At 39.1% G+C, this 26,455-nt stretch overlaps 1 protein-coding gene across 2 annotated transcripts in view; it reads left to right on the forward strand.

Moving 5' to 3' along the window:
• Positions 1–3,102: 3,102 nt before the first annotated feature.
• Positions 3,103–26,455, forward strand: part of LOC143857221 (MADS-box transcription factor 23-like) — a 32,953-nt gene continuing 9,600 nt past the window's right edge. Inside the window, exon 1 of one of the 2 annotated variants that reach the window (XM_077367637.1) lies at positions 3,103–3,394. In XM_077367637.1, the coding sequence (XP_077223752.1) occupies positions 3,213–3,394 (182 nt within the window). In that variant the 5' untranslated portion in view covers positions 3,103–3,212. The remainder of the gene's footprint in view (positions 3,395–26,455) is intronic. The other variant, XM_077367638.1, reaches the window with a different exon arrangement.

The following is a 26,455-nucleotide window of genomic DNA, read 5'->3' on the forward strand; positions in this document are numbered from 1 at the left end:
AACATAAATAAAAAGTAGAAACATGACTAAAATATTCCTAAATTAGTGATCCCGTAATATTCCTATACCATATCCGTAAAATGCCTATAACTTAACCAAATCAAGTCTAAATCGCCTAATCTTGTGCTCTTTGGATAGGTAATTGAAAAACCTTTCTAAAAACACGGAAATCAGGCCAAAAGAACAAGATTTGATATCCTAAAAAAATACTACAAATAAAATGACTAAAATAGAAAATAAAAAATAAAAGGCTTGTTCAACGCCATGCGTTCTGCATCAAGGATTCCTTATTGGGCATCCCTATTAACCTTGAGGATTACTCTATAACCCAATATTAGCTGAAAGTGATCCTAAGTCATAACCACCATTAGGTAAACTATAGACGCATAGCGGGACCATGAACCAATATCACCCCTCACGTCTAAGGACATATAAAGGGTCTGGTTTGGTAGAATAGCCTTATCCATATTTCTTGTCGACAGACTATTTTGTAATTATCTAGTAAGTGAAAAACCATTTGTTAGACCCATTCTACTTGCTTAGGGTCCAATATCCTAGTGGCTAAGAGAAGCCACCCCAATGCATTTATGGAGGCAAAGTCTGATGCTAGTTGAGTAAAGAAAGAGATGTCCAGTCTGAACCACAACCAGGAACCTTTTACGTCTGCAAAGAGCAAGAATATCATATCTCCCTGCCCCTTAGGATCTATGAATCCGTTGGGCAAGATATTCCTATGAGGATACCTAAGGACAAACGTGTGTCAAAGTAAAACAAACACATCACGCACTCCTTTATAGTACCCAGTTAATGTCATGAAATGAAATCTTTACTTATAAATAAAGTTTCAATACATCAATGACCGGCTTTTAGGGCATAAACTCTAATAAATCAGTCATCCCAACATGTCGGTATTTTGGAGAATTTTATGGACTGGTCCGTCAGTTAGGACAATGATGACAATGATGGAGTGGGCCTTATGGTATGGCCTCAATTTCCGAGCAGCAATCATTAGAGCATAGGCAAACATTTTGATCTTCTGATACCTACTTTCAGCATCATGGAGTAACCGGCTAATGTAGTATATTAGAAACTAGTTCTTATTTTCTTCTCGAGCTATTGCCATCAGGCTGACAACGAGGTCTAGATAAAGTTCTTCGCCAGGCTCGAACTTTGTAAGCAAGGCCAGTGAACCAAGGTAGTGATTAAGTTGCTCGGAAGTGCATTGACATTCCTTGGTCCAACAGAATTCGTTCACGTTCCTCGATATCTTGAAGAATATAACACATTTCTTAGTATATTTGGACATAAATCAGCTAAACACAGCGATCTGACTAGTAAGTTTTTGCGCATCCTTGGTAGTTGGAGGCGGAGCCATGTCAAGGAGGACCTTTTTTTTCTCCGAGTTGGCTTCAAATCCTCTTTGGATTACCATGAAAATGAGGAACTTCTGGGTGGTGACCTCGAACATGGACTTTGTGGTGCTTTTGGTGGAGGATGGCGAAGGCTTCTATTAGGTCGGTGACATGGTGGTCAGCCTTCAGAATCTTGAAGAGCATGCCATCGATGTACGCCTCCATGTTTTCGCCAATCTGTTGCTTGATTAAGCTATTGATGATCCCCTAATAGGTCACTACCACATTTTTTAGCCCAAAGGGCATAAGTCGGTAGAAGTACAATCCTTGCTCGGTGATGAAATATGCCTTTAGGATAACAGGTTCGTACATCTTGATATGATTGTAGCTGGAGAAGGCATCCATAAAGCTCAGCAACTTGTGCCTGGAGGTGGCATCGAGGAGGAGATTTCTCCGAAGAAGTGGGTAAAAATCCTTCAGGCAAGCTCCCATTTAGGTTGGTGAAGTCGATGTATATTCTTGACTTTCTTTGGGCTTCTTCACCATCACTATGTTTGCAAGCCAATCTGGGTAGTGGATTTCAGGATGAAACCGGCTCAGAGAAGCTTGTCGACCTCTTCTCTGTGATGTTGTCTTTCGAGGGCGAAGTTTCGCTTCTTCTGCTTGACGGGCTTGAAGCGCGAGTCAACTTACAGCTTTTGGACAGCTAACATCAGTCGATATTTTATATCAGCTAGCATCCAAGCAAGGACTTCAGCATTGGTCTTTAGGATGTTAATCAAGTTTACTTGGAGCTCTCCCTAGAGGTCCAAACCAATTTGGATGGCTCGGTCATCGTCCCCATCGAACAATGGTACTGCAGTCAAGTCTTTAGCCGGCTTGCCTCGGACAACTCGAGCCTAATCCCTGAGGTCAGGCAACTTGATAGGGAGAGCCTCCTTGGCCATGTTGGTTCAGTTTAGGGCAGCAACATAACAACTGCGAGCCACAGCCTGGTCTCCTTGGGCTTCTCCCACTCCCTCACTAGTAGAGAACTTCATCTTAAGATGGCTAGTTTAGACCACGGATAGGAGAGCATTCAACGTTGGTCGGCCGATGGAACCTTGAAGACCAGGAAACTTGCCATGGTCGTTCTCTGATTGGGGGCAGTGCCTCTCAGTGATGGGCAGCTCTATGGATCCCTCATCCTTCACAATGTTGCCTAAGAATCCAAAGAGAAGGGAGCTCTATGGATCGTAACTAAGTCATAGGTGATCAGATCCAAAGTGGATCCAGTGTCAAAACTTAATGTATTCCTATTTCCACGTGTCAATATTAAAAGTATTGTTCCCTCCATTTTTTCAATGATTTAGAAAACTTTGTTACGTCCAGTAAGCCCATGGGAAATAAAAAAAAGATGAGGGCAACCCTATTTGCTTATTGGAAAAGCTCCTTTCCCAAGGTCGACCTACACATTTGTATTCCCACGTGTTGATGATCTATAAGTCAGGCGGCATCATCAAAATACCCGAATTTAAAAACCCTAGACAGCCTCTGATTCGTCCTCGATTCCATGCTCCTTTCATACTAAAATACTCTCTCTCTCTCTCTCTCTCTCAACCAAAACCTAAAACCGTCTTGACAGCAAAATTACCAAGGCCTTTCCCAAAATAAGAGGTTTCTCTGACTAAAACCGCCCCTTTTGGTATAAAAACGGTAAAAAGCATCATTTGAAGCCATTAAAAAAGCTCTACAAAAGACAGGTTCTTCCAAATCTCCAACAGGTTTTTTCCATCTCTGATCTTCTTCTCCAATCCTGATTTTTGTACTGTGTTTTGATAAGATCTCAAAAGGCTTTGAAATATAAACTATGCGATTGAGATGAGGAGAGGCAAGATCATTATCAGAAGGATCGATAATTCTTCGAGCAGGCAAGTGACATTTTCGAAGCGAAGAAACGGATTGCTAAAAAAAGCCGAGGAGTTGGCGATTTTATGCGATGCCGAAGTGGGTTCCATTATCTTTTCGAGTACAGGGAGGCTCTATGATTTCTCGAGCACCAGGTCAATGGAATTTAATCTTCTCTTTTTTTATTCCTTAATATTTTCGTGTCATTTTTATTTTTATTTTTTTTAAATAAGATTATGCATCTTCTCATCTTAACTTTATGAATAATATCGTTGGTTCTTTTTTTTTCTTTGCTTAGTTTGATGCTGATTTATATTTCATTTCTATTTGCTAGTTTTCATAGATGAAGTTTGATAATAGTTATTAGATATAGAGTTTCATGTTTTATTGATAGATAGTAAAGGATTCAATATTTTTAGAGTTGATCGTATGAATACGAACTGCATGGCATGTGGCTAACTTGCTGGTTTAGAAATCATGGCCTTTATCATAGGGAGGTTATTCTTTGTTTCCTTATTATTCCAATGAAGACTCTGATGGCTTACATGTGATGTGACTATGAGAGTCTCGAAAAATGGCTAAGTGGTGGGTGTGGAGGGATTGTTTAAGGATTGTTAGCTTGCCTAGTTTTCAAAATGAATCAACAAATGTTTATGCAGAGGGCCGGTATCGAGGAAAAGTTGGGAGTTAAATGTATTAATGCTGGTTAAGTACTGTAGTGTTGCAAGAAAATGGTGTAACTGGGTATTGGGTTTTCTCTGTTTGACCAAAAGTTGTCCTACTTTTGCTTCTATGGAAGATTGTTGTCTTCAACCCGGATTTGATCTGATAGAATGTTCGAGGTATGCAAAAAGAATGTCAGGATATTTGGGGTTTGGTGATGTTGTTGGATAGAGGAAGTAGACGAGGGGTTGAGTTATTTTTTCAATATTAATGTCGGTTTTTTTAACCACCATTAAAAAACAAAAAACAAAAATCATTTTTGCTTTAAACAAATAATACTAAAACAATTCCTATTTTGTTTAAAAATAGTAATATTTAGCGGCAAAAACAAATCCGACAGTATTTCCTTAAATTTCCATTGTGAAAACCTTTAGTGATGCCTTTTTTGGAGATGAGCTTTTCCGTCGCTAATTACTTATAGCGATATAGTTCTTTGCTTTTCGGTTACTGATTTAGTCTGCTGCCAAAACCTATATTTCTTATAGTGGATGTGGTGAATGTTACCAAAGACAGTTCTTCTAACATGTGGCATAAGTGGGAAGGCATTTTTTCTTTCGCCAAAGCTAAGCATCTTGACCCTTGTGATGATTGTTTATTAGGTAAACAAGACGGGGTTTATATTAATATGTCATCATAAAGAAAATTTAATGTTTTAGACATGATTTATTCTTATGTATTATTGGAATGAAACCAACTATGTTGGAGGGAGAAGATGAGTTTCATGAGAAGAAAATTATTTTCTTGATGCCAAACACGCAGAAAGTAGCCTAGGTTGTTATACTACTCAATACCCTTCAAATTTCACTAAAATGGCTTACATATGAAGAAGATACATGGCCCAAAATATAACCTATACTTCAAATCCGAGATTAACAAGACCTTAAGCTACCACTAGAACAGTAACATATGAAAGGTAATGACTTGCACAATTCCAAAACATAAAACTAAGTTCATAGAACAATAACTCCTAAAAACTAGATTTCCAATGTAGTCGAGACTATCTTGCAAGCTACCAATGAAGTAACAATTTCCAAGACAATGGAAAAACCAAGAGTCAAGTAGTCAAGGGTCAAGTGGTCAAGCTTACATTTCCAACATGTATGTGGTCCCATTGAGGTGGAGTCTCTTGGTGGCAATCGCTATTTTGTCACTTTATTGACGTTGCATAGAGGAAAGCATGGGCTACTTGTTGAGAATAAAAGACCAAGTGTTCTAAAATTCTCAGCGATTTCATGCTATGGTAGAATGAGAGACAGTAAAACCTTTGAGGTGCCTACGTAATGATAATGGGAGAGCGAATACATGAAACGAGTTTAAAGGTTATTGTTCTAAACATGGCAGAAGGCATGAGAAGATAGTTCTTGGCACTCCATAGCATAATGGGATGGTAGAGAAGAACCGCACAATTACTAAGAGAGGCAGATGCATTATGAAGATTGCTAAGTTACCAAAGTCATTTTGGGGTGAAGCAATTCGCACTGCTTATTACTTAATTAATAGATCTCCCTCGATTGCTTTGAGTTTTGATATTCCAGAAAGAGTATGGACAGGAAAAGATATTTACTCCTCTTATGTGAAGGTGTTTGAGTGTAAATCCTTTGCCCATGTGCCCAAAGAGCAGGGGTTACAGCTTGATGATAAAAGCTAAACCAAGTATATTTGTGGGCGATGAAAATGAAGAATTTGGCTACAGATTATGGGATCCTGGAAAGAGTATGATAGTCAGAAGCAGAGATGTTGTCTAATCTTTTTAAGGTCTAGAAGTTATTTTTCATCATAAAATTTCACATAAATTTACATACAAAACACCTTGAGTTTTTCCATGAATCCTTTTTCCTAGAAAATTATTCTCTTTCCTCTTTTGTGTTGGACGAAATTTCCCTTAGAAGGGAAAGTTTATCAATCTTTGGAATTTGCCTCGATGGCAAATCTCATATAGAGTTAGACTTTCCCCCTCTCTTATTAGTAATCCATAGCTAACATGAAATCATTAGAAAAGATATTTAACTTTCAAAATTTAATACAAAAGGAGGAAAACCAAACAGGCAACCCCCTTTTTGTCAACCTAATCTAATCAATCAAATTAAATAACAAGGGCAAGTGCATTTGGCAAATCTTGTAAGGGAGAAAGAATTATAAATGACCAATATAGAATTACAAATCCGAAAGAATCTTGTAATTTCGGACGAAATTTTAGAAATGATGAATTAATTATTTTTGTACCAGATTCGACCGAAATTTCAGGATTTCAGCTGAAATTTCAATTTCGACCAAGGCTGAAATTGGGACCGAAACCGAAATTTAAAACCATGACGATAAGTACATGTATTTTCGAGTCCAAAACGGACCAGATTTATGAACTATAAGGGTATGTAATTTCGAGTCCAAAATGGACTAGATTTATGAACTGTAAGTGTATGTATTTTCGAGCCCAAAACAGATCAGATATATGAACTGTAAGTGTATGTATTTTTTAGTCCAAAACAGACCAGATATATGAACTATAAGTATCTTTGTTTTTTAGTCCATGCTACCGCTGGCAGCATGGAGCCAAGCAAAAAGGAACCTCCGCTCCCACCTAAGCTGAGGGATTATGATCCTAAACGAAAAACCTCTAAAGATTCTTGGCCAAAGAAAGTATTGCCCTCCCTCGGCGCACTCCCCCGGAAAAAGCACTGCCGGAAGTGATCGACGGTAATACGCCATCTCAGATCCTAAACAAGAAACCTCCAAAGATTCTTGGCCAAAGAAAGTATTGCCCTCACTCGGTGCACTCCCTATGAGAAAACACTGCCGGAAGTGATCGACGGAAATACACCTTCTCAAATTCAGCACTTGAACAAGAAAAGCAGAAAAGCACTGCCAAGATTCCGGGTTCAATTGAGCCAGAACCAATTGATAATATCTCATGATCTCTGAAATAATCTATGTAATGGAAGGCAAAGCCCACCGTGAAAGAAGGCCTCATAGAGGCAAATCTCGATCACCCTTCCTTTAGAGGCGGCTTCACCAGCCCTCGATATTCAAAGAACAACATTTTCTGGAATGAAATATTCCATCCTAATCCTAGCAAGAAGACCACCCTTTGTCACTAGAGACATCCCGGAGGGTACACGGCTACTCAAGCCAGCAACCGAAATAGTAGAAGGACGATACTCATGAAAGGAAGCCAGCTTCAGGAGACCAAGTGTGGTGCAAGTCATAAGATTTCATAATCTAGAGAATAAGAAGAAGCAACATCGATTGCCTTTTATAGACAAGGCTCTCAGCAAAGAGACCCTTCATATAATGAGCGGAAGCAAACATATGGCAACACCCCAGAGGTTTCCACAAGGAACTTGCACTGGTTTCTGTTGCCACATGGTGGAACACAACATCATCTAGCCATTGTCGGATACAAGCAACAACGTTTCGATCCAACTCCTTCCATTCATCAATTTTAATGGATTCTAGCTTCTTCTCTATTCCTTGAATTGGCAAATAGTGGTCTCTTGAATATAATAGGTCTTCCATCTTGGCTTTCTAGATTAACCAATTTCCTCCATTTAGGCAAATCATCCTTGATGTACTACTTGCCTCCATCCTTCTGATCCACGGATGAAGAAAAAACTCCCAACCTGGCTCTGATACCAGTTTGTTGGAGAAACACGAATAAACCGCAGCGGATAAATTCCCCCCTTCTATCTGCCAATCAAGAAACTAACAACGACAAGAAAATCATAAAGCACGAAAAATAGCAATTCACCACACAAATCAAGAACACGTGATTTAACATAGAAAACCCTTCGATGTGAAAGGAAAAACCACGGGACAAACTCCGAAAGAAATCCATAAAAGAAAAGAGAGAAGTACAAAGTCTTTCTTCTCAAGTTTTCCCAAAAACTTGAGGAATACACAAGAATAGAAGATTAACAATCAAATCTTGGAGGAAATACGAGATACCTCACAAACCCCTTGTAAGAGAACACTTTCCCACCTCAAAGAACCAAGCGTGAGAGATCTTCTTCTTCTTCTCCAAGAACCACTCCAAAACCCTAGGTTTTGGCTCCTCTTCTCTCTTCTTTCTTTCCCAATCAAAGACTTCAAGCTTCAATGGAGATTAGGGCTTCCAAAAAACCCCTTTAGAATTTACCCTAAAGCAAACCCTAGATGGCACAAGAGAAACCCTTATTCTCTCTTTCTATTTCTCCCTCTCTCTCTCCTCGTTTTTTTGTTTCCACTATTTTTCACTCGTTGGAAACCCCACCCACCGACTCTCTGTTTTGATTAAGAGAGTGGCGTGAGTGGGGTGGGGCCTACATGGGGTGGACCCCAAAACACTAATATCATAATAATGGCAAAGCTAGTATACAAAACTAGATTCCTTCACAATAGGATAACGTTTTTTTGAAATGGAGATTTAGACCTTAAAAAACAATTTTGATTGCTCAATAGGTCTTAAGTCACTCAAAATTCAGTCACATAAATCAATTTCAAATATTTGAAAATTTCAGATCCAATCGGATCATAAACAACTCACAAATGAGACATAAGCCAAAAAAACACCCTCAACATGATCCTAAATCCCATGAGCTGAATGGATTATGTGCCCTATGGTTTCCTCAATCAAACCTCATAAAGACGTGGAGAAAAAAAATAGATAGTGCAGTATGATAACATTTCTCAACCTAATATCTCAAAGAGATGCAGGAACAACTCATGAAATCAATCTGATATTACTAATGGAGTCAGGGTTTCCTTAACCCACTCACAAAGAAATGAAAGAACCATCCCACAGCTATTCAAAGATGTAAAATAAGCCTCTCAATCTTGGGTTCAAGGTCTAGATCAAAGTCATACTTTGTTAGAGATTTTAAACAAAGAAAAGTCAAATACTACTTTTTCTTGTGGCTTTAAAATTTGGAGGAAAGATTCAAAAATTTGAAAGATCCCTCTTGTTTTCAAAGCAAGTGACTTTTGTGGTTTATGGGGACTTGAACCCAAGACCTTGGGGTGTGAGGAGATGGCTCTCAACTACAATGCAAAAACATTTAGTCCCACATTGGAACTTTTGAGAAAGTTTCTCATCCTTATGGTGGAGTGGAGGAAAGGCTTGGGCCTTTCAAGAGGCATTGGAATTTGTTGGGTGACTTGGTTTTGTATGAATACAAGTTCATATACAAACACACGAGCGCACGCCTTGCCTCACCAGGCCGGGTTGTGGCCGAGGTCCGGGTTTGAGAATAATAAAATGACCTTTTTAGTGCTAAAAACGGTTTTATTTTTTCATTAAAACCAAATCAGATTTTACTTTCCCACGCGTTTTTTCAAGTGATACCTGTTACGCCCAGAATTGGTAACAGATAGGGCAATGACGAAGGAGCTGATTTGGCGAGTCCTAATTGCTGAACTGATTAAAAGGTTATGACCTGCACAGTAGAACACGAGGTCAGAAGACCAACCTAAAGTCGTAACTCCGAACAGGCCCTTCGACACTCAAGTCAGTGATGGGTACAACTGAGCAGATCAAAGCTATAAACAGTGATTTTTTGGGATTCGAGTCCCTTACCTTATCTTTATGAGGGCTATTTATAGTGAGGCTTTGAGTGTCAGTTTATTCATTTACCCTTTTGGGACAGGTGTCGTCCTGTTATTGGATCAAGTTTTGCCCTTGTTTCCTTACCCTTGGACAGGTGTAGGCCCAAGGTTGGGTGAGGTGAGTACATGATTCTCTCTTTTTCTTGGTGCAATGACCGTGATACCCTTTAGGGAATGAGGGCTTTATGGGTTTGCCCTAGTGCCACGTGTCGTATGATGATTGGAGCTGTTTCTCATACCCCATCATTTCCCCCCAGTTCTTCAAGTCCTTGTAATGACTTGGGGAAGTTTTCTTGGGCGTTTACACAGGAGGTGGCCAAGTCTTCGATGAACTGGGGTTCCCCAGATCAGCTCCAAACGAACTGGATATTCTTGTTTCTTGAATTCAGATCGGCTTCGGGCAATCTGAAAAATTGATTTCTGTATTCAACACTCAGGCCGGTTGAAGTTATTCAGATCAGCTTTAGACGATCTGGTTGACTTATGTATTCATCACTCGGGCCGGTTAAAATTATTCAAATCGGCTTCAGACAAATTGGATATTCTTGTTTCTTGAATTCAGATCAGCTTCGGGCGATCTGAAAAATTGATTTCTATATTCAACACTCAGGTCGGTTGAAGTTACTCATATCGGCTTTAGACGATCTAGAAAATTGACTTCTGTATTCAACACTCAGGCCGGTTGAAGTTATTCAGATCGGCTTCAGACGAATTGGATATTCTTGTTTCTTGAATTCAGATCGGCTTCGGGCGATCTTGAAAATTGATTTCTGTATTCAACACTCAGGCCGGTTGAAGTTATTCAGATCGGCTTTAGACGATCTGGAAAATTGAATTCTATATTCAACACTCAGGCCAGTTGAAGTTATTCAGATCGGCTTCAGACGAATTGGATATTCTTGTTTCTTGAATTCAGATCGGCTCCAGACGATCTGAACTTTTGTCGTTTAGTGGATTGCGTTATATCCACCCCGGCTCTAGACGATCTGGACTTATGTCGTTTAGTGGATTGCGTTATATCCACCCCGGCTTCAGACGATCTTGACTTTTGTCGTTTAGTGGATTGCGTTATATCCACCATGGCTTCAGACGATCTGAACTTTTTTCATTTAGTGGATTGCGTTATATACACCACGGCTCCGGACGATCTGAACTTTTGTCGTTTAGTGGATTGTGTTATATCCACCCCGGTTCCGAATGGTCTGGACTTTTGTCGTATAGTGGATTGAGTTATATCCACCACGGCTCCAGACGATCTGAACTTTTGACGTTTAGTGGATTGCGTTATATCCACCATGGCTTCAGACGATCTGAACTTTTGGCGTTTAGTGGATTGTGTTATATCCACCACGGCTTCGGACTATCAGAACTTTTGTCGTTTAGGGCATTGCGTTATATCCACCACAGCTCTAGATGATCTGAACTTTTGTACGATCTCCCATAGTTTGTAGTTTTTGGTGAGTGGATTTTTATTCATTCCCTTTCTGGACTTTCCTCCATTCTCATTCCATTTCTGGTATTTTTATTTTCCTTCTGGCACTTGACTCTTCGTTTTTCAAGTCTTAATTAAATACCATGCCGCGTGGCGCTCAACGGATCGCGGATATGACTGGCCGTCTGACAGGTTGGCATATAAAAGGGCCTGCGGGGTCTCATTTTTACCACCCGTAATTGTTGTTTTCCTTGTTGCTCTGCTAGTGCAATTTGTTCCTTTTGCACAGTTCGGCGCGGCTTGCTTGAGCTCGGGGTCATATTATCCATAGGTAATTCTCTAGATCATTTTCTATTTTTCTTTCGCCGCTTATGTGTAGTAGTTCTAGTTCGGAGTCCGGTCCAGGGTCTAGCTCAGGTTCGTCCTCAGGAGGAACTTTCTCCTCAAGCGGCACCAGTTCGGGTTCGTCGGAGAGAACGAGAACGGACTTAGGTTTGAGAGGGCATCAGGCCATGGCTGGCCTGCCAGCTGATGTAGTTGTAGACCCTGAAGGTGACGAGGAGGAGGTAGATATAGGTTCGGACGAGGTCATTGTGGACCTGAATCTGAGTCATGTCCTGGTTGAGAATCCGGACTACCCAACTTCTGATAGCGATGGAGACGAAGAAGGTGATGAAGAAGGTAACCTTGATAGGAGAGCGTCTGTTTCCTGTGCTGGGAGCAGGGCAGTCGACATCGTGGCTACGGCAAGGATGGAGGGCGGTATTAGAGAAGGTACCGCAGCTGCTTGGGTGGAAAACACCCTTGATGTCTCTCGACTTAGTGATGTTTGAGATCGGTACTGTATTCCTGATCGGTTTACTTTGAGAGCTGCTATAGAGGGGGACAGGGCGTGTCACGATAGAGTCAACTTGTGTATATACGAAGAGGCCATGAAGACTGATTTTAGGCTACCGATTAATTCCTTTATAGCCGCAGTGCTGAGATTCTACGGCCTAGCCCCTGCTCAAGTGGTGCTGAACTCGTGGAGGATTTTAGCTGGCTTTGCCTATCTTTTACGATTCCGTCTTCAATGGAACTTGTCTGTGCCTCTCTTCAAAAGGTGTGCTCAACTGAAAAGCCATCGATTGGGAGGTTGGATTTATATCAGCCAACACCGGTATTCCGACCTCCATACACACTTGGAAGAGCAGGTTCTTCTATGCCAGCTCTGAGGAAGGATGGCTGATCTCAACTAATTGGTCTTTTCTGAACACGAAGACCATGAGTCGTAAACGGACTTTAGATGATGAGGACGAGGTGACCCTAACAATGATCCATGATGAGATCCGTCAGAATGGTCTAATCCATTGCTCGGAGTTTTCCAGGAAGGAGGTTTTGGTTGAGATCGGGATTAGTGCCGCCTCCCGAACACATAGGTATCGTAGGTCGTTCTTAGTTACTTGCGCTTCTTTCATTAGGTTTCCTTAGCCTGGACTGATCTTCGATACTTACGTTTTTTTTTTTGGTGCAGAGATGCAGAAGCAGTCAACCTGGGAGAAGGTGCGTCAGTCCGTCCTTGGGAAGAGCGATGGCCAGAAGAGAAAGGTGCCTGAACCGGTTGCCCCTACCGCTCAGGTTAAAGGAAAAGCCATCCCATGTGACAAGGGCAGCAAAGCTCCTAAATCCGTAAAGGTGGTTGAGGGATCTTCGGCCAGTCAAACCACCCGTTCTGGAGATGATGACACGCATGTCCTTGGCTTAGAGGCGGCACTTACTACTCGGGTAGGGGCGAATACTTCTTTTCGCCCGAAGTGGGGAGTGAAAAAGGATGACTGCGGCCTAGACGATACCTGGGTTGCTCATGAGATCATCTCGAAGAGCCATTTACACAAGGACCAGCTTCGAATCCTTCATGAGAACCACGAGATGGTCGAGGCAGGTGGTTTTGGTGCTCTTTACCAGGTACCCTTCTTCTTAATGTGTTCGGCTTGTTCATTAGTCTTGGATCATGATTGGGAACCTTACTTTAGTTCATATGGTTGTTCAGCTCAGATGCTATTGGACCGATATAGCGGATAAGTGTGCCTACTTTTCCAAGACGCTGACCTCGTCTGAAGAGAAAGTCGGTAAGTTGGAGAAAGACAAGGCCGACTTGGAGACGATTGCTGCGGAGGAGAGGGCTACCATCGAGCGTTTGACCGAGGAACTTAAGGAGCAGAAGGAGTTGACGAGAAAGGCCATTAATTTTGCAGAAAAACAGCAAGGGAATCACCAGTCTACTCTGGCCAAAGCGGTGCAGGCCAAGGAGGACGAGCTGGTCAACCTAGCCATTGTGTCGTTAGGGATGGTTTTGACGAGTGCAAGTCCCTTGTCAGGGCGAAGTTTTCTGACTTGGACCTTGATGATGAGCTCCTTCCTGTGCCGGAAGAAAACTATCAGGAGACCGATCAGGGTCAATCTCCCGTCCTCGCTGTCTCAGAAGTGGAACTCCTGGCTCCAACTCAGTCTGATCCAACTTCGAATCAGGGGACCATTGATGCCTCTTCGTGAACTCTATCTCTCTTCGTCTTGTTATGTATCGTTCCTCTTATTTTAGGACTCGTTGGGTCGGCCTTGGGCCAAGTTGTACAACACCCATAGGGCTTTTTGAATGGAATATATTTTGTGAATTTTTACAAGTGTTTGAGTCCGCCCACGTATGTTTATGTTCACCCTGTTTGCTTTAATTCGGGGTGAATGTCGATCCATTTGAAGTACATCGTTAAGTTCAATAAGAACGGCTGGGGTGAATGGTATAAATCCAAACTGAAAGAATTAGGCCTTCTCAAAAGATCTTAGGTTCCCTACTTAGCCTCTTCCGACCAAAAATATATTTCCGGTCTCAATGTGAATGGCTGAGGTGAACCAAGTTAGCCCGAGCTGAATGACTTGGGCTTTCATTAAAAGTTTTTTGGTTTTCTACTTCAACTTATCCCGACCATAAATGTATTTCCGGCCTTACTAGAAATGGTCGAAGCGAACCAAGTTAGCCCAAGTTGAATGACTTGGGCTTTCATTAAAAGTTTTATGGTTTTCTACTTCAACTTATCCCCACCAGAAATGTATTTCCGGCCTTAATGGAAATGGTCGAAGCGAACAAAGTTAGCCCGAGCTAAATGACTTGGGCTTTCATTAAAAGTTTTTTTGGTTTTCTACTTCAACTTATCCCGACCAGAAATGTATTTCCGGCCTTAATGGAAATGGTCAAAGCGAACCAAGTTAGCCCGAGCTGAATGACTTGGGCTTTCATTAAAAGTTTTTTTGGTTTTCTACTTCAACTTATCCCGACCAGAAATGTATTTCCGGCCTTAATGGAAATGGACGAAGCGAACCAAGTTAATATTAGTGCGAGGCGAATGGGTTGGTGACTTGCAAAATGCGGTAGTATTTTTCATTAATCGTAAAAAAAACCAATGCGATTACATCTGTATTCTTTTTCACTTTCTTCTTTCTCGTAAGGATGCTACTGATAGTACTTCCTCAGGTTTTTGGAGTTCCAAGCATGGGGGAGCTGGTGCTCGTCGAGGGTCTCCAACTTGTAACTGCCAGGTTGGATCACTTCTACCACTTTGTACAGCCCCTCCCAAGTGGGGGAGAGTTTTCTGACTTTTCTGGGTTGGGATACGACAGCTTTTCTCAAGACCAGATCACCCACGCGATGTTCTCTAGGGTGGATTTTGGTGTCGTGGTAGCGAGACACCCTCTATTTATACGTCGCGGCTCGAATCTGGGACTCTCCACGGACTTCTTCGAGTAGGTCTAGATTGGCACCGAGCCCTCCCTCGTTCAGTTGCTCGTTGAAGCAAGTTACCCGCAGAGAGGGGACGCCGATGTCGATAGGGATTATGGCCTCAGTTCCAAAAGTTAGGTTAAAGGGGGATTCTCGCGTCGCGGTGCGCGGAGTAGTGCAGTATGCCCATAAGACATGGTACAATTCGTCGGCCCATCGTCATGCCTTTTCATCCAACCTCTTCTTGATGCCTTGAAGGAGGATTCTGTTCGTGACTTCTGTCTGTCCATTGGTCTGAGGGTGGGCCACGAAGGTGAACCACTGCTCAATTTTGAGGTCTACACAGAATTTTTGGAAACTTTTGTTATCGAACTGTTTACCATTGTCCGTTATCAGAACTCGAGGGATTCCAAATCGACAAACCACGGATTCCTAGAAAAATGCTTGGATGTTTTGTTCGGTGATCTTGGCGAGGGGCTCTACCTCCACCCACTTCGTGAAGTAGTCTATGGTGACTACCACAAACTCTCGCCCTCCTGGAGCTGGTGGGAAGGGACCTAAGATGTCCATTCCCCATACAGCAAAAGGGAGCGGGCTGATTATAGGGGCCATTGGAATGGCTGGTTGGTGACTAGTAGACGAGAATTTCTAACACCTCTCGCATTTCTTTACCAGATTCAGAGCGTCTTGCCTCAGGGTCGGCCAATATAGGCTCCTAAGCAATACCTTAATGGCCAGAGCTTTGCCTCCTAGATGCTCTCCGCAGATCCCCTCATGTGTCTCCTGTAGCGTGTATGTAGCATCATCTGGTCAGAGACATTTTAGGTACGGGAGAGTGTATGACCTTTTGTAGAGATTTTCCCAATCAATACCCATTAAGTGTGTGGAACGCTTCATCTCCAACAGTCACAAATATGATTGTTGAGAGAGAAACTTTCGAGCCTCTTAATTGTATTTATGTCTCCTCCAACAGACATATTTTCCTCTATATAAGAGAGAGATCAAAGCACTATTGCAAACACCTCTATTCTCACGAATTCTGTTTTGCAATGAGAAATACAGTTTCTGTTCTTGTTTTGGTTTATCTTCTTTTTCCTTCATTCCTTCGTGTCTGAGCACAATACTAAGGTGGTTCTAAGTGGACCAGTCAGCGGTTGCACATGGACTGGAGCCTATTCTATTGTTTTATCTTGGAGCATCGATTGGCGGATCCTGGTTGCATCGTAGGGGGCGGATATGATTCTTAAGGAAAGTGAACATGTGGCACTACTCAGCCTTCATTCTTCAAATCTGATTTCCCGAAAGGTTTTCGTCAACAGATAAGTGCAATCGAGTTCTATTTGATTTCTAGAAAGAAAAAAGATTTTTTCGTCAACAAATAAGAGCAATCTGGTTTTATTCAACTTCAAAATTCATTTCAGGAATTTTTAACACTGGTGGAATTTTGGGTCCGAGTTGCACAATTTGGGGCTGAGTAACCTCTCTGGGTTCTAGAAACCTGTTTTGGGGCCGAGTAACTAATTCGAGTCCGACCTTCTCATTTTGAGTTCGATTAAGCCATAGATCAGTCCCTATTGGTTCAATACAGTTTCCAACAATCTTAAGAATCGTATTTTGCTAAAATTGATCCTATGGCTTTTGAGAATCAAACTTCAACTTCTATCCTTCCCACCCCTATTGTAAACAGAGTTCTAATTACTATTCCATACTTCTCAAAAATAGAACATTTTACTAGTTTGAACTACAAGTGGTGGAAACAACGAATCCTTTTTTGCCCTGCAACAAACTAGCACAACTTATGTTCTCACCCAACCAAAAACACGGGAAGATGCTGCTGATTTTTCTACTTTGAATCACAATGACTACATCAGCAAAAATCATTTACTGAATGGATTATCAAATGAGCTTTACAATGTTTATTACTCCTGTGAACATGCTAGTGAAATATGGAATGCCTTAGTAACTAAATATGAATTAGAGGATGCTGGAAATAGGAAGTATATCATAGGAAACTTCTTAGACTTTGCAATGAAAGATGGAAAAACAATTTCTGCCCAAATAGATGAGTATCAATTCCTAGTTGGAGAATTGTCTACGGAAGGTATGAAGTTATATGAATCATTCGTGGCAGGTTCTCTCATTGAGAAATTGTTGTTGTCTTGGAAAGATTTTAAAATCGGAATGAAGCACAAGATAAAGGAATGGATTATAGACCAAGTAGTTGTTCAGATTAAGATTGAAGAGAAAAACATACTTAAAGACAAACAACAGAAGGCCAAAGAGGTTACCTCTAAAGCAAACATAGTTGAAACTAAGAGTGATAGGTTTAAGAACCTGAAAACCATAAAGGATAACAAGTTCAAGAAACCTACACAAATGAAGAAAGGGGTCTGTTTTGAATGTGGAAATCCTGAACAATACAAGAAGGATTGCTGACACAGAAAGACTAGTTCGTACAGTGCTAAGGCTATTCTAACCAAGCCGGATGTGATTGTAGCGGTTTTGACTGAGGTAAATTTGATGAAAAATCCAAAGGAGTGGGTTCTGTATACTGGTGCTACTAAGCACATTTGTGGAGACCAAACCTCTTTCTAGCACTACACCACTATTAAAGAAGGAGATCAAGTCTTCATGGGAAACTCAATCCTCAAAAGTCATTGGTAAAAGCAAGGTCCTACTGAAGTTAACTTCAGGAAAGGTACTTGCACTCCAGAAGGTGCTGCATGTGTCGTAATATGACGAAACTTGGTGTCAGGAGCGCTTCTCAACAAGAATGGTCTGAAGCTCTCCCTTGAATCTGATAAGGTGATTATTTTTATTTTTATTTTTATTTTGAATGATCGCCAATTTTATTAAAAAGAAAGACTAAGGTGGCCAAATTACATAGAAAGTACAAATAGAGAAAGTAAAGGATTGTCATAAAGGGCTAGAGTCACCTTGAAATCCAAATATAAGTCCGGTTTGGCAACCTAGTGGGGGTGAATAGGTTGTTTAGAAGACTTTTACCTTTTGAAAAACTTTTCCCAAAATCACCCTAGTTTTATCCCTTAGTTAATTAAGTTTAGTTAGTTGAGCTTAAATGAATATTACAAATAGTGTAAGCTCAAAATTCAAGTTGATTCACAAACTTAATTAACAATGTAATTTGGCCTAATTAGAATGGTAATGATATATATGATAAATGCCTATGCTAATTACTCACTTAAGTAAAGATAAGAAAATGCAAACAAACATATAGTGAGTGAGAGAGGAAGTGAGAGATTGCACCAAGATGGAGAAGAAGATTGCACACAAGATTTTTATAGTGGTTCAGTCTTAAAACCAAGACCTACTCCACTCTTCCCAAGTTGATCTCTTGAGGAATCCACTAATAATCTTCTTCGCCACACCGGCCGATTACAATGAGCACCACCGCTCCAAGGGACTAAAATACGGCGCCCCTTTCGCCAAATACAAACCGAGATTCCAAGCTCCAAGGGTCTTCTACGGCGCCCTTTGTTGCCAAGTACAATAAAGAGTTGAAGATGTAGCTTGCTTGCCTCTTAGTAGGCTGATTACATGTAAATATCCCTCACTCTCACTCAAGAAAAAGATGAACAAATAAAATTCTATGGTCTCTCAAGAACAACTAAAGTCCAGGCACAAGAGAGAAGGAGAGAGTAAAAATCTTGGTAGAATGTAGCAAATATGCCTTTAAATGCTCAAAGAATGTTAGGTTTAACCATTAAGTTCCCAAAGGCCCCAAGGTTCATATATATAGGGGAGGTCAAGATATGCCTTTTTTTAGGCTCCCCAACGGTCTTCTCGGAGTCCGCGCACGGAGTTCCGAGTGGAACGTTACAGGTTTATTTTTGAACGTGGACCATTTTTCAGAGCTCCGAGAAATTATCTCGGAGTTCCGAGTAGGCCATTTTCAGCAGGATATTCCTATCTTGTAAAATTCATATCTTCTTCGTTTCTTTTCGGATTTCGACGTTCTTATTCTCTACGGATTTTAAGAAAAATGAGAGCTATCTGTTAAAAATATTTTTAAAAATATTTGAAAATATTTTAAACAAGTTTTGAAAGGATTTAGTTACTGGTCCAGGTTGGCCTTCGAAACTCAATTTTTGTTCAAATGTGATGGAATGCCATATGGGTCCCAACATGTTGGTACACCACCATGGCCATTCACTTATGCATTTATGTCCTTTAAGCTTATTGGTCTCTTTGAAAAAATATATTTTTAGGGGTTTTGAAATGTGCTTTGACTAGAGAAAACACAAGAGAGATAGGTGATACAATCTACCCTTTTTACCACTCTCTTGAATGAACTTTTGAGGTAGCCATTGCTTGATCTTCTCTTTAGTGCATGGCTTGCTTTGGGATCTTCAAGGTTGAGCTTTTTTGCTTGACACCTTCCACGGATGATGCCACCATTTGGTTCAAGCTCCTTTGCAAGTTGTTAATCCACAAGCTTTGGCCTTCATTGATCTTCCTTTGTTTGTTCAATGCTTTGAGATAACTAATGTTGAGCTTCTCCTTGGTTGATCCTCCAAGGTATTTTTGATCCAAGTATGCTTTAGCTCATTTGCATTGTGTTTGGTCAATCTTCAAGCATAGGCCATCAATGGTGTGTGCTAGCATGGATTGACCTGTGAATTACCTGTCTATAGCACAATACTCAAGGCAAACGATCGGTCCATAAATGACTAATCAATTTGAGTTTGTTAATCATCAAAACAAGGTGATTGATTGAACCCATGAGAACCCATAGGCTAACAATCTCCCACTTTTTATGATGACAAACTAAATTGATTAGATACGTGGGAGGAACCTCTTATGAGGATTAGATAAACAAGATAATGATTACAACTCCCCCTCAACATATGTGTAAGTTAAATTTACCAAATTATAGTATAGAATTCATATGAATTATGGACATCTAATCAATTTCATAATTCTCCCCCTTTTAGCATAAGCAAAAAGGAAGGATTAACAGTTAAGCACAATACAAAGCATGAATGATATTCAATGAATATAGATGCTCCCCCTAACTTCTTATCATGAATACAAGATAAACAAGGTATAGATGCCATGATAAGAGCATAACAACATAGAAACAAGATACCAAATGTAAATCAAGTCTATGTTGGAGAAAAAATAAAGAAACATTACATTTTAGCTCAAATTTGTAGGATATATGAATAAAATCAAAAATTGAATTACCCTATGACCCGTAACTAATTTCACAAGAATAATATGGCAAAATAAAGCTCATGTTATACTTATCACGAAGGAAATAGAGTAAATGTAAAGTTTAGCATGATAAGCCCCCCCCCCCCCCCTTTTTTTTTTTGTTAAGATATGCAACATAAAGCACAATTGGTGGGGAAATGTTGGAATGGGCAGTGTAAACATCTTACCGTGATCCATACAAATGTAAAGATAGCAATAATTAGCTCTCCTCCTAAAGATTTGTCATTGGCCTTAGGTGAAACGTATGAGGTAAGGCATGACAAGGCATAATAGGCCAAAAATATAAAAGAGAATACATGGCCAATAAAACTTATCATGAATATATAGAATAAATCACTTTACAAGCACGTGATAAGGAGATCTTTTCATAGGGAATAGGAAAATCGACTATGGAATGGTCCTATGAAGGAGTTCTAGAGATTCTACAAGATATAGCTCTAGAATAGATTACTTATTCTTGGAATAAATGATACCAAATTTAAGATCTAACCAAATTGATTATCCAATATAAGTATGAAGCCTACGAGGATATGACACTAAGGCTCAAGCCAAGGGTACTTGCCATAAATGAGATATGATCTCAGAAATGAAAGTATAAGACAAAACCCAACTACAATACAAATGAAGCAATAGGGCTGCAAATGAGTATACTTAACATATAAAATGTAATACCCATATCAAACATCATATGATAAGATGAAAATGACAGATATTTACACATATTGCTCCCCCTTTGTTAGAGCCTCATACCAGGTATGAATCCAAAGGGCTATCCAAACACAGAGTCACCAAGGGTTTGAGAGATGATTAGTTAAAAAACAACCCTTGGGCTACAAATGCATGATTGCTAGGGGTAATCAAATGATACCCAAAGGAGATGATAACCTAGCAGATCATGCTCCCCCTAACTATGTGTATATATATATTATATATATATATATATATATATATATATAACATTTCAAAGCACGTAAGGCTTATCATGGTTAAGATGCTGGCAAGAAGCCAAAATTAGATGCATTGATTAAAGGTGAGGGTACAATCTCCTTCTTAACAAGTAAGAAGGCTAAAAGCACCAATTGAGTAGCTTTTAACTTTAAAATTCAACATCTTTACCATATAGCTAATATCATACAAGGGGTGATAACTATAGATTATAAAATAAATATGCCAATTTTGCTTAAATCTATAAGACTCAGACGAAGGAGGAATAGACTATAGAACTATGTCTGAGAGAGACATCCATGGCTCATGCAAGTGAAAGCATACCACTATAGATAATCATGAGCAAGATATGACATTTTAAAGCATTCATAGATAGTCTACCATGTTTGGATACAAGGAACATGACACATAGGGTGCATGGTCCAAACATTTGCATCACATCTACAAACCACATATATAATGGTAAGGCATTAAGCACAAAGTGCATAAGCCCATAAAAAACCAAAATGTGTGGGAGACACATGTCTGCATCATAATATATTGCATGCCAACCACCATAATGGGTAAATGCCTAACAATGATACTAGATTCTTATGACGTTTTCAATTTTACTCAAATGAGTTTCATACATTGAATCTAGCCTCATTTTCAACTTCCCTGTATAATATATTCTTATATGAATTTAGGCAAAGATCCAAGGACTTAGAAAATATTCTTCAAGAGAGAACACCTTGGACACATGTATTCCAAAATGAACTACTATGACTAAATAATTTCATCTAAATTTCAAGGTTCATCTTAGTCATGAGAGGATATCCACTTTAAGCTTTTGGAACACATCTACTTTAACCCATTAAGATTTCTTATTACATTTAATGATAACCATTTAGCACATAATACGAAAGTCTTGTGAATGGGTTTGAAGGACAACTACGTGCATAATAATTTATAAACATATTAGCTCACCTAGGGCACAAGAGATGTCTAAGAAAGGATTTGAATAAGTTTTCCTAGACATGGCATTTAATCTCTTAGTTTTGTTAGAAATGATATATAAATGCCTAATAAACTAGCAAAAGCCAATTTTGCCTAAACTAGAGTTCAAGTATGAAAGATGTATACTTATGAGTTTAACATAAACTCATGGACAATGGTGAGGTTGATAATCATTTAAGCATAGATATGATTTTCAAATTAAGTTCTCTATTGTGGCTTTTCATGTGGATGAATACTAAGTGCAAGGGGGTATAAGTTATGGTGGCTTTTCATATAGATACGTACCAATCAAGCAATATAAGTCTATTGTATCTATACTACATTTTCTAATGATGTCATCATTAGGCTCAACCTAGATACATAGAGATAGTTTAAGATGTACACATGTATCTAGAAACATATTTTCTAATAATTTTCACATCGAAGCTCAAATATAAACTAGATATCAAAATGGGATATCTAGGGAACCTTTTCCAATAGATATTGTAAATAAGTACAACATGTCAAAGTCTCATGGTACACAAGTTTAAGCATATAAACTTTGAATATTTTCAAAAAGATATTCATCAATTAAGATCATATACATATAGATACATGGAATCAATTAAAGATAAGCTCGTGGTATCTATAATATATTTTTCAAAAGATTTTCAAATTAAAACACATACCCCTAATACTAAGATAAGCAAGATATATTCATGTTGGAGGTTTTGGAACCCAAACCAACTTGGGTCCAACTAGGTTTGTGTTATACAATGAATCTTTTCTTATCCATATAAGTTTAACATTTTTCACAAACCTATATCTACACTTGATTTTATAGTGTCCAAATCTACCACAATAGTCACAAGAAATGGAAGAACAAGTAGGACTACTATACTCATTACAAGAAGATTGATGACAACATTTATGATTTACTTCTTGTAAATTTTGGTTTTCCAAAACCAATATTTCATTTTTAGACCTCATGTCATTCATTTCTTCTTTCAAAGTTCTAATTTCTTGAGTAGAATTAATTCTTAGTTTTTCATTCTCTTCTTCCAAGAATTTACATTCTTCAATCAACACCAAGTTGTCTTTTTCCAATTTTTCATTTTCTTCAATCAATCTCTTTTCTTTAATCAATAAATCATTAAACTCTCTTTCCAACTTTTTAACCTCTTTGGAAGTAGAAGCAAGTGACTTACTAAGAGTTATATTTTTCAACATCTGCTTGTGGGATTCTTGATATAAATTTTAAAATGCTTCTTGGAGTTCATCAAAAGATATTTCCTTTTGTTCATTTGAAGAATCATTTTCTATTTCTTCTAATGCTATAAGACAAATATTTTCTTTATAGTTATTTTCAAGTGTAGTCCAAATTTAGTGAAATCCAAATAGAAGTCCGGTTTGGCAACCTAGAAAGGGGGTGAATAGGTTGTTTATAAGACTTTTACCTTTTGAAAAACTTTTCCCAAAATCACCCTAGTTTTATCCCTTAGTTAATTAAGTTTAGTTAGTTGAGCTTAAATGAATATTACAAATAGTGTGAGCTCAAAATTCAAGTTGTTTCACAAACTTAATTAACAATGTAATTTGGCCTAATTAGAATGGTAATAATATGTATGATAAATGCCTATGCTAATCACTCACTTAAGCAAAGATAAGAAAATGCAAGCAAACATATAGTGAGAGAGAGAGAGGGAGTGAGTGAGAGATTGCACCAAGGTGGAGAAGAAGATTGCACATAAGATTTTTATAGTGGTTCGGTCTTAAACTCAAGACCTACTCCACTCTTCCAAAGTTGATCTCTTGAGGAATCCACTAATAATCTTCTTCGCCACACCGGCCGATTACAACAAGCACCACCGCTCTAAGGGACTTAAATACGGCGCCCCTTTCGTCAAATACAAGCCGAGATTCCAAGCTCCAAGGGTCTTCTACGGCACCCTTTGTTGCCAAGTACAACAAAGAGTTGAAGATGTAGCTTGCTTGCCTCTTAGTAGGCTGATTACATGTAAATATCCCTCACTCTCACTCAAGAAAATGATGAACAAATAAAAGCTCTAAGGTTTCTCAAGAACAATCTAAAGACGAAACACAAGAGAGAAGGAGAGAGTGAAAATCTTGATGGAATGTAGTAAATATGCCTTTAAATGCTCAAAGAATGTTAAGTTTAACCATTGAGTAAGTTCCTAAAGGCTCCAAGGTTCATATATATATAGGGGAGGTCAAGATACGTTACAGGTTTCTTTTTTAACCTGAACCATTTCTCGGAGCTCCGAGAAATTATCTCAGAGTTCCGAGCTCGGAGCTCCGAGAATAATTCTCAGGAGTTCCGAGTAGGCCATTTTCAGCAGGATATTCTTATCTTGTAAAATCCATATCTCCTTCGTTTCTTGTCGGATTTTGATGTTCTTATACTCTACAAATATAAGAAAAATGAGAGCTATCTGTTAAAAATATTTTTAAAAATATTTTAAAATATTTTAAACAAGTTTTGATAGGATTTAGTTGTTGGTTCAGGTTGGCCTTCGGAACTCAGTTTTTGGTCAAATGTGATGGAATGTCATATGGGTCCCAACATGTTGGTACACCACCATGGCCATTCACTTATCCATTTATGTCCTTCTTTAAGCTTATTGGTCTCTTTGAAAAATATTTTTTTAGGGGTTTTAAGATGTGCCTTGACTAGAGAAAACACAAGAGAGATAGGTGATATAATCTACCCTTTTTACCACTCTCTTGGATGAACTCTTGAGGTAGTCATTGCTTGATCTTCTCTTTAGTGCATGGCTTGCTTTGGGATCTTCAAGGTTGAACTTATTTGCTTGACACCTTCCAAGGATGATGCCACCATTTGGTTCAAGTTCCTTTGCAAGTTGTTGATCCACAAGCTTTGGCCTTCATTGATCTTCCTTTGTTTGTTCAATGCTTTGAGATAACTAATGTTGAGCTTCTCCTTGGTTGATCCTCCAAGGTATGATTGATCTAAGTATGCTTTAGCTCATTTGCATTGTGTTTGGTCCATCTTCAAGCATAGGCCATCAATGGTGTGTGCTAGCATGGATTGACCTGTGAATTACCTATCTATAGCACAACACTCAAGGCAAACGATTAGTCCATAAACGACTAATCAATTTAAGTTTGTTAATCATCAAAACAAGGTGATTGAATGAACCTATGAGAACCCTTGGGCTAACACTCCTTAAACACTCCCAATCTAGACATCTTATCTGCCACTCATTTGCTGACCGACGAACATGTTGATAGGGTATGGCCAAAGTTCTTGTATATTCCTCATCGAAATATGATTCAAACCTCCAAGGGTTCTTCTGTCAACCTTGTAGCCACTTAATTACATTGACTGAATCCCCTTTAATGTGTTTGTAAGAATAATCCGCTAGGCGATTAGTAGTAAGAATAATGTGTTTGTAGGAAATGGCTACAATGCCAATGGCTTGTTTGTACTTAATGCACTTGAAATCTTAAATGAAAAACCATCTTCTTCAACTTGCATAGTTGAATCTTATGATATATAACAATGACAAATATACCCCTAATATGTAAAATACGTCTAACAATGATTAAGAAGGAACAAGGCGGAGATTGGTACTAGGGTTCCGGAAAACAAGGTGGAGCGGGTGATGGGGGTTAGTTATGGTAAAAGGTAATTCTTTGAAGACAAGTGAGTGAAGTGGTTATCCTAGTGTATATTTTAACTGAGATTTTTTATATTTGTACCAATATGGATGCTTCCTTCTTTCATGTATTGTGTGAAGTAAATGAGATGACTAATTCTCTAGCTAAAGATGGGGACAGTAGAGACGTTTAGTGAGTGGTGGGGCAAGCAGCGCCACTGTTGTAATTTCTTTTCTTCTTAACAAATTGTTGCCTAAGCAAACAAACAAAAGGCTTCAGAACTTGATGATGACCAGTCATTCCTAAATTTCAGATAAAGCAACAATCAATTTGAACCTAGATTTTTAATGGTGAACATAAAAGTATTAAGCTCTGTTTACAAATTTCACTAGGATAATAATTGAAAGAATTGCAGTGGATCACGTAAACCATTACTTATGAAAGCTAAAGTTTAAGATAAAGAACTACATTTAGGCTTGTGTTTGAGGTTGATCTATCTAATTGAAGTTATTATATACCTGATAAGATAAAATGATCAACTTACTCGGGGTAGAGCCTCTATCTCAGTTGGTCAAAGGTTTTGTTCTTTGACCTTGAGGTCAGACGTCTAATCCTAGCTTACCTCCCCCAAAAAAATGATCAACTTACTCAGATGCAGTATGGTAGAAAACAGGTACAAAGTTACACCTACTAGCATGAAACACTACTTCCCTAGATATTATTTGAAGAGGTGTATCTTAGTTATATATTCTCTCTCTCTCTCTAGGCTGTGAGCAACCCTTTTCCCCCTTTTTCTCTTAGTCTTTCTTTCTCCATTCTTTCGTCGCTTCTGTGTATGGATATGCATCACTACACCACAGCTTACAGATAGCCAACGACTTAACCCAAGGTGTAGGATATTTTGATCTTCTAAGATAAGGCATATAATCTTGT

Source organism: Tasmannia lanceolata, unplaced genomic scaffold (assembly GCF_043159265.1).
Source record: "Tasmannia lanceolata isolate RefF3 unplaced genomic scaffold, GAP_Taslan_0.1 ptg000024l, whole genome shotgun sequence".
Taxonomy (NCBI): Eukaryota; Viridiplantae; Streptophyta; class Magnoliopsida; order Canellales; family Winteraceae; genus Tasmannia; species Tasmannia lanceolata.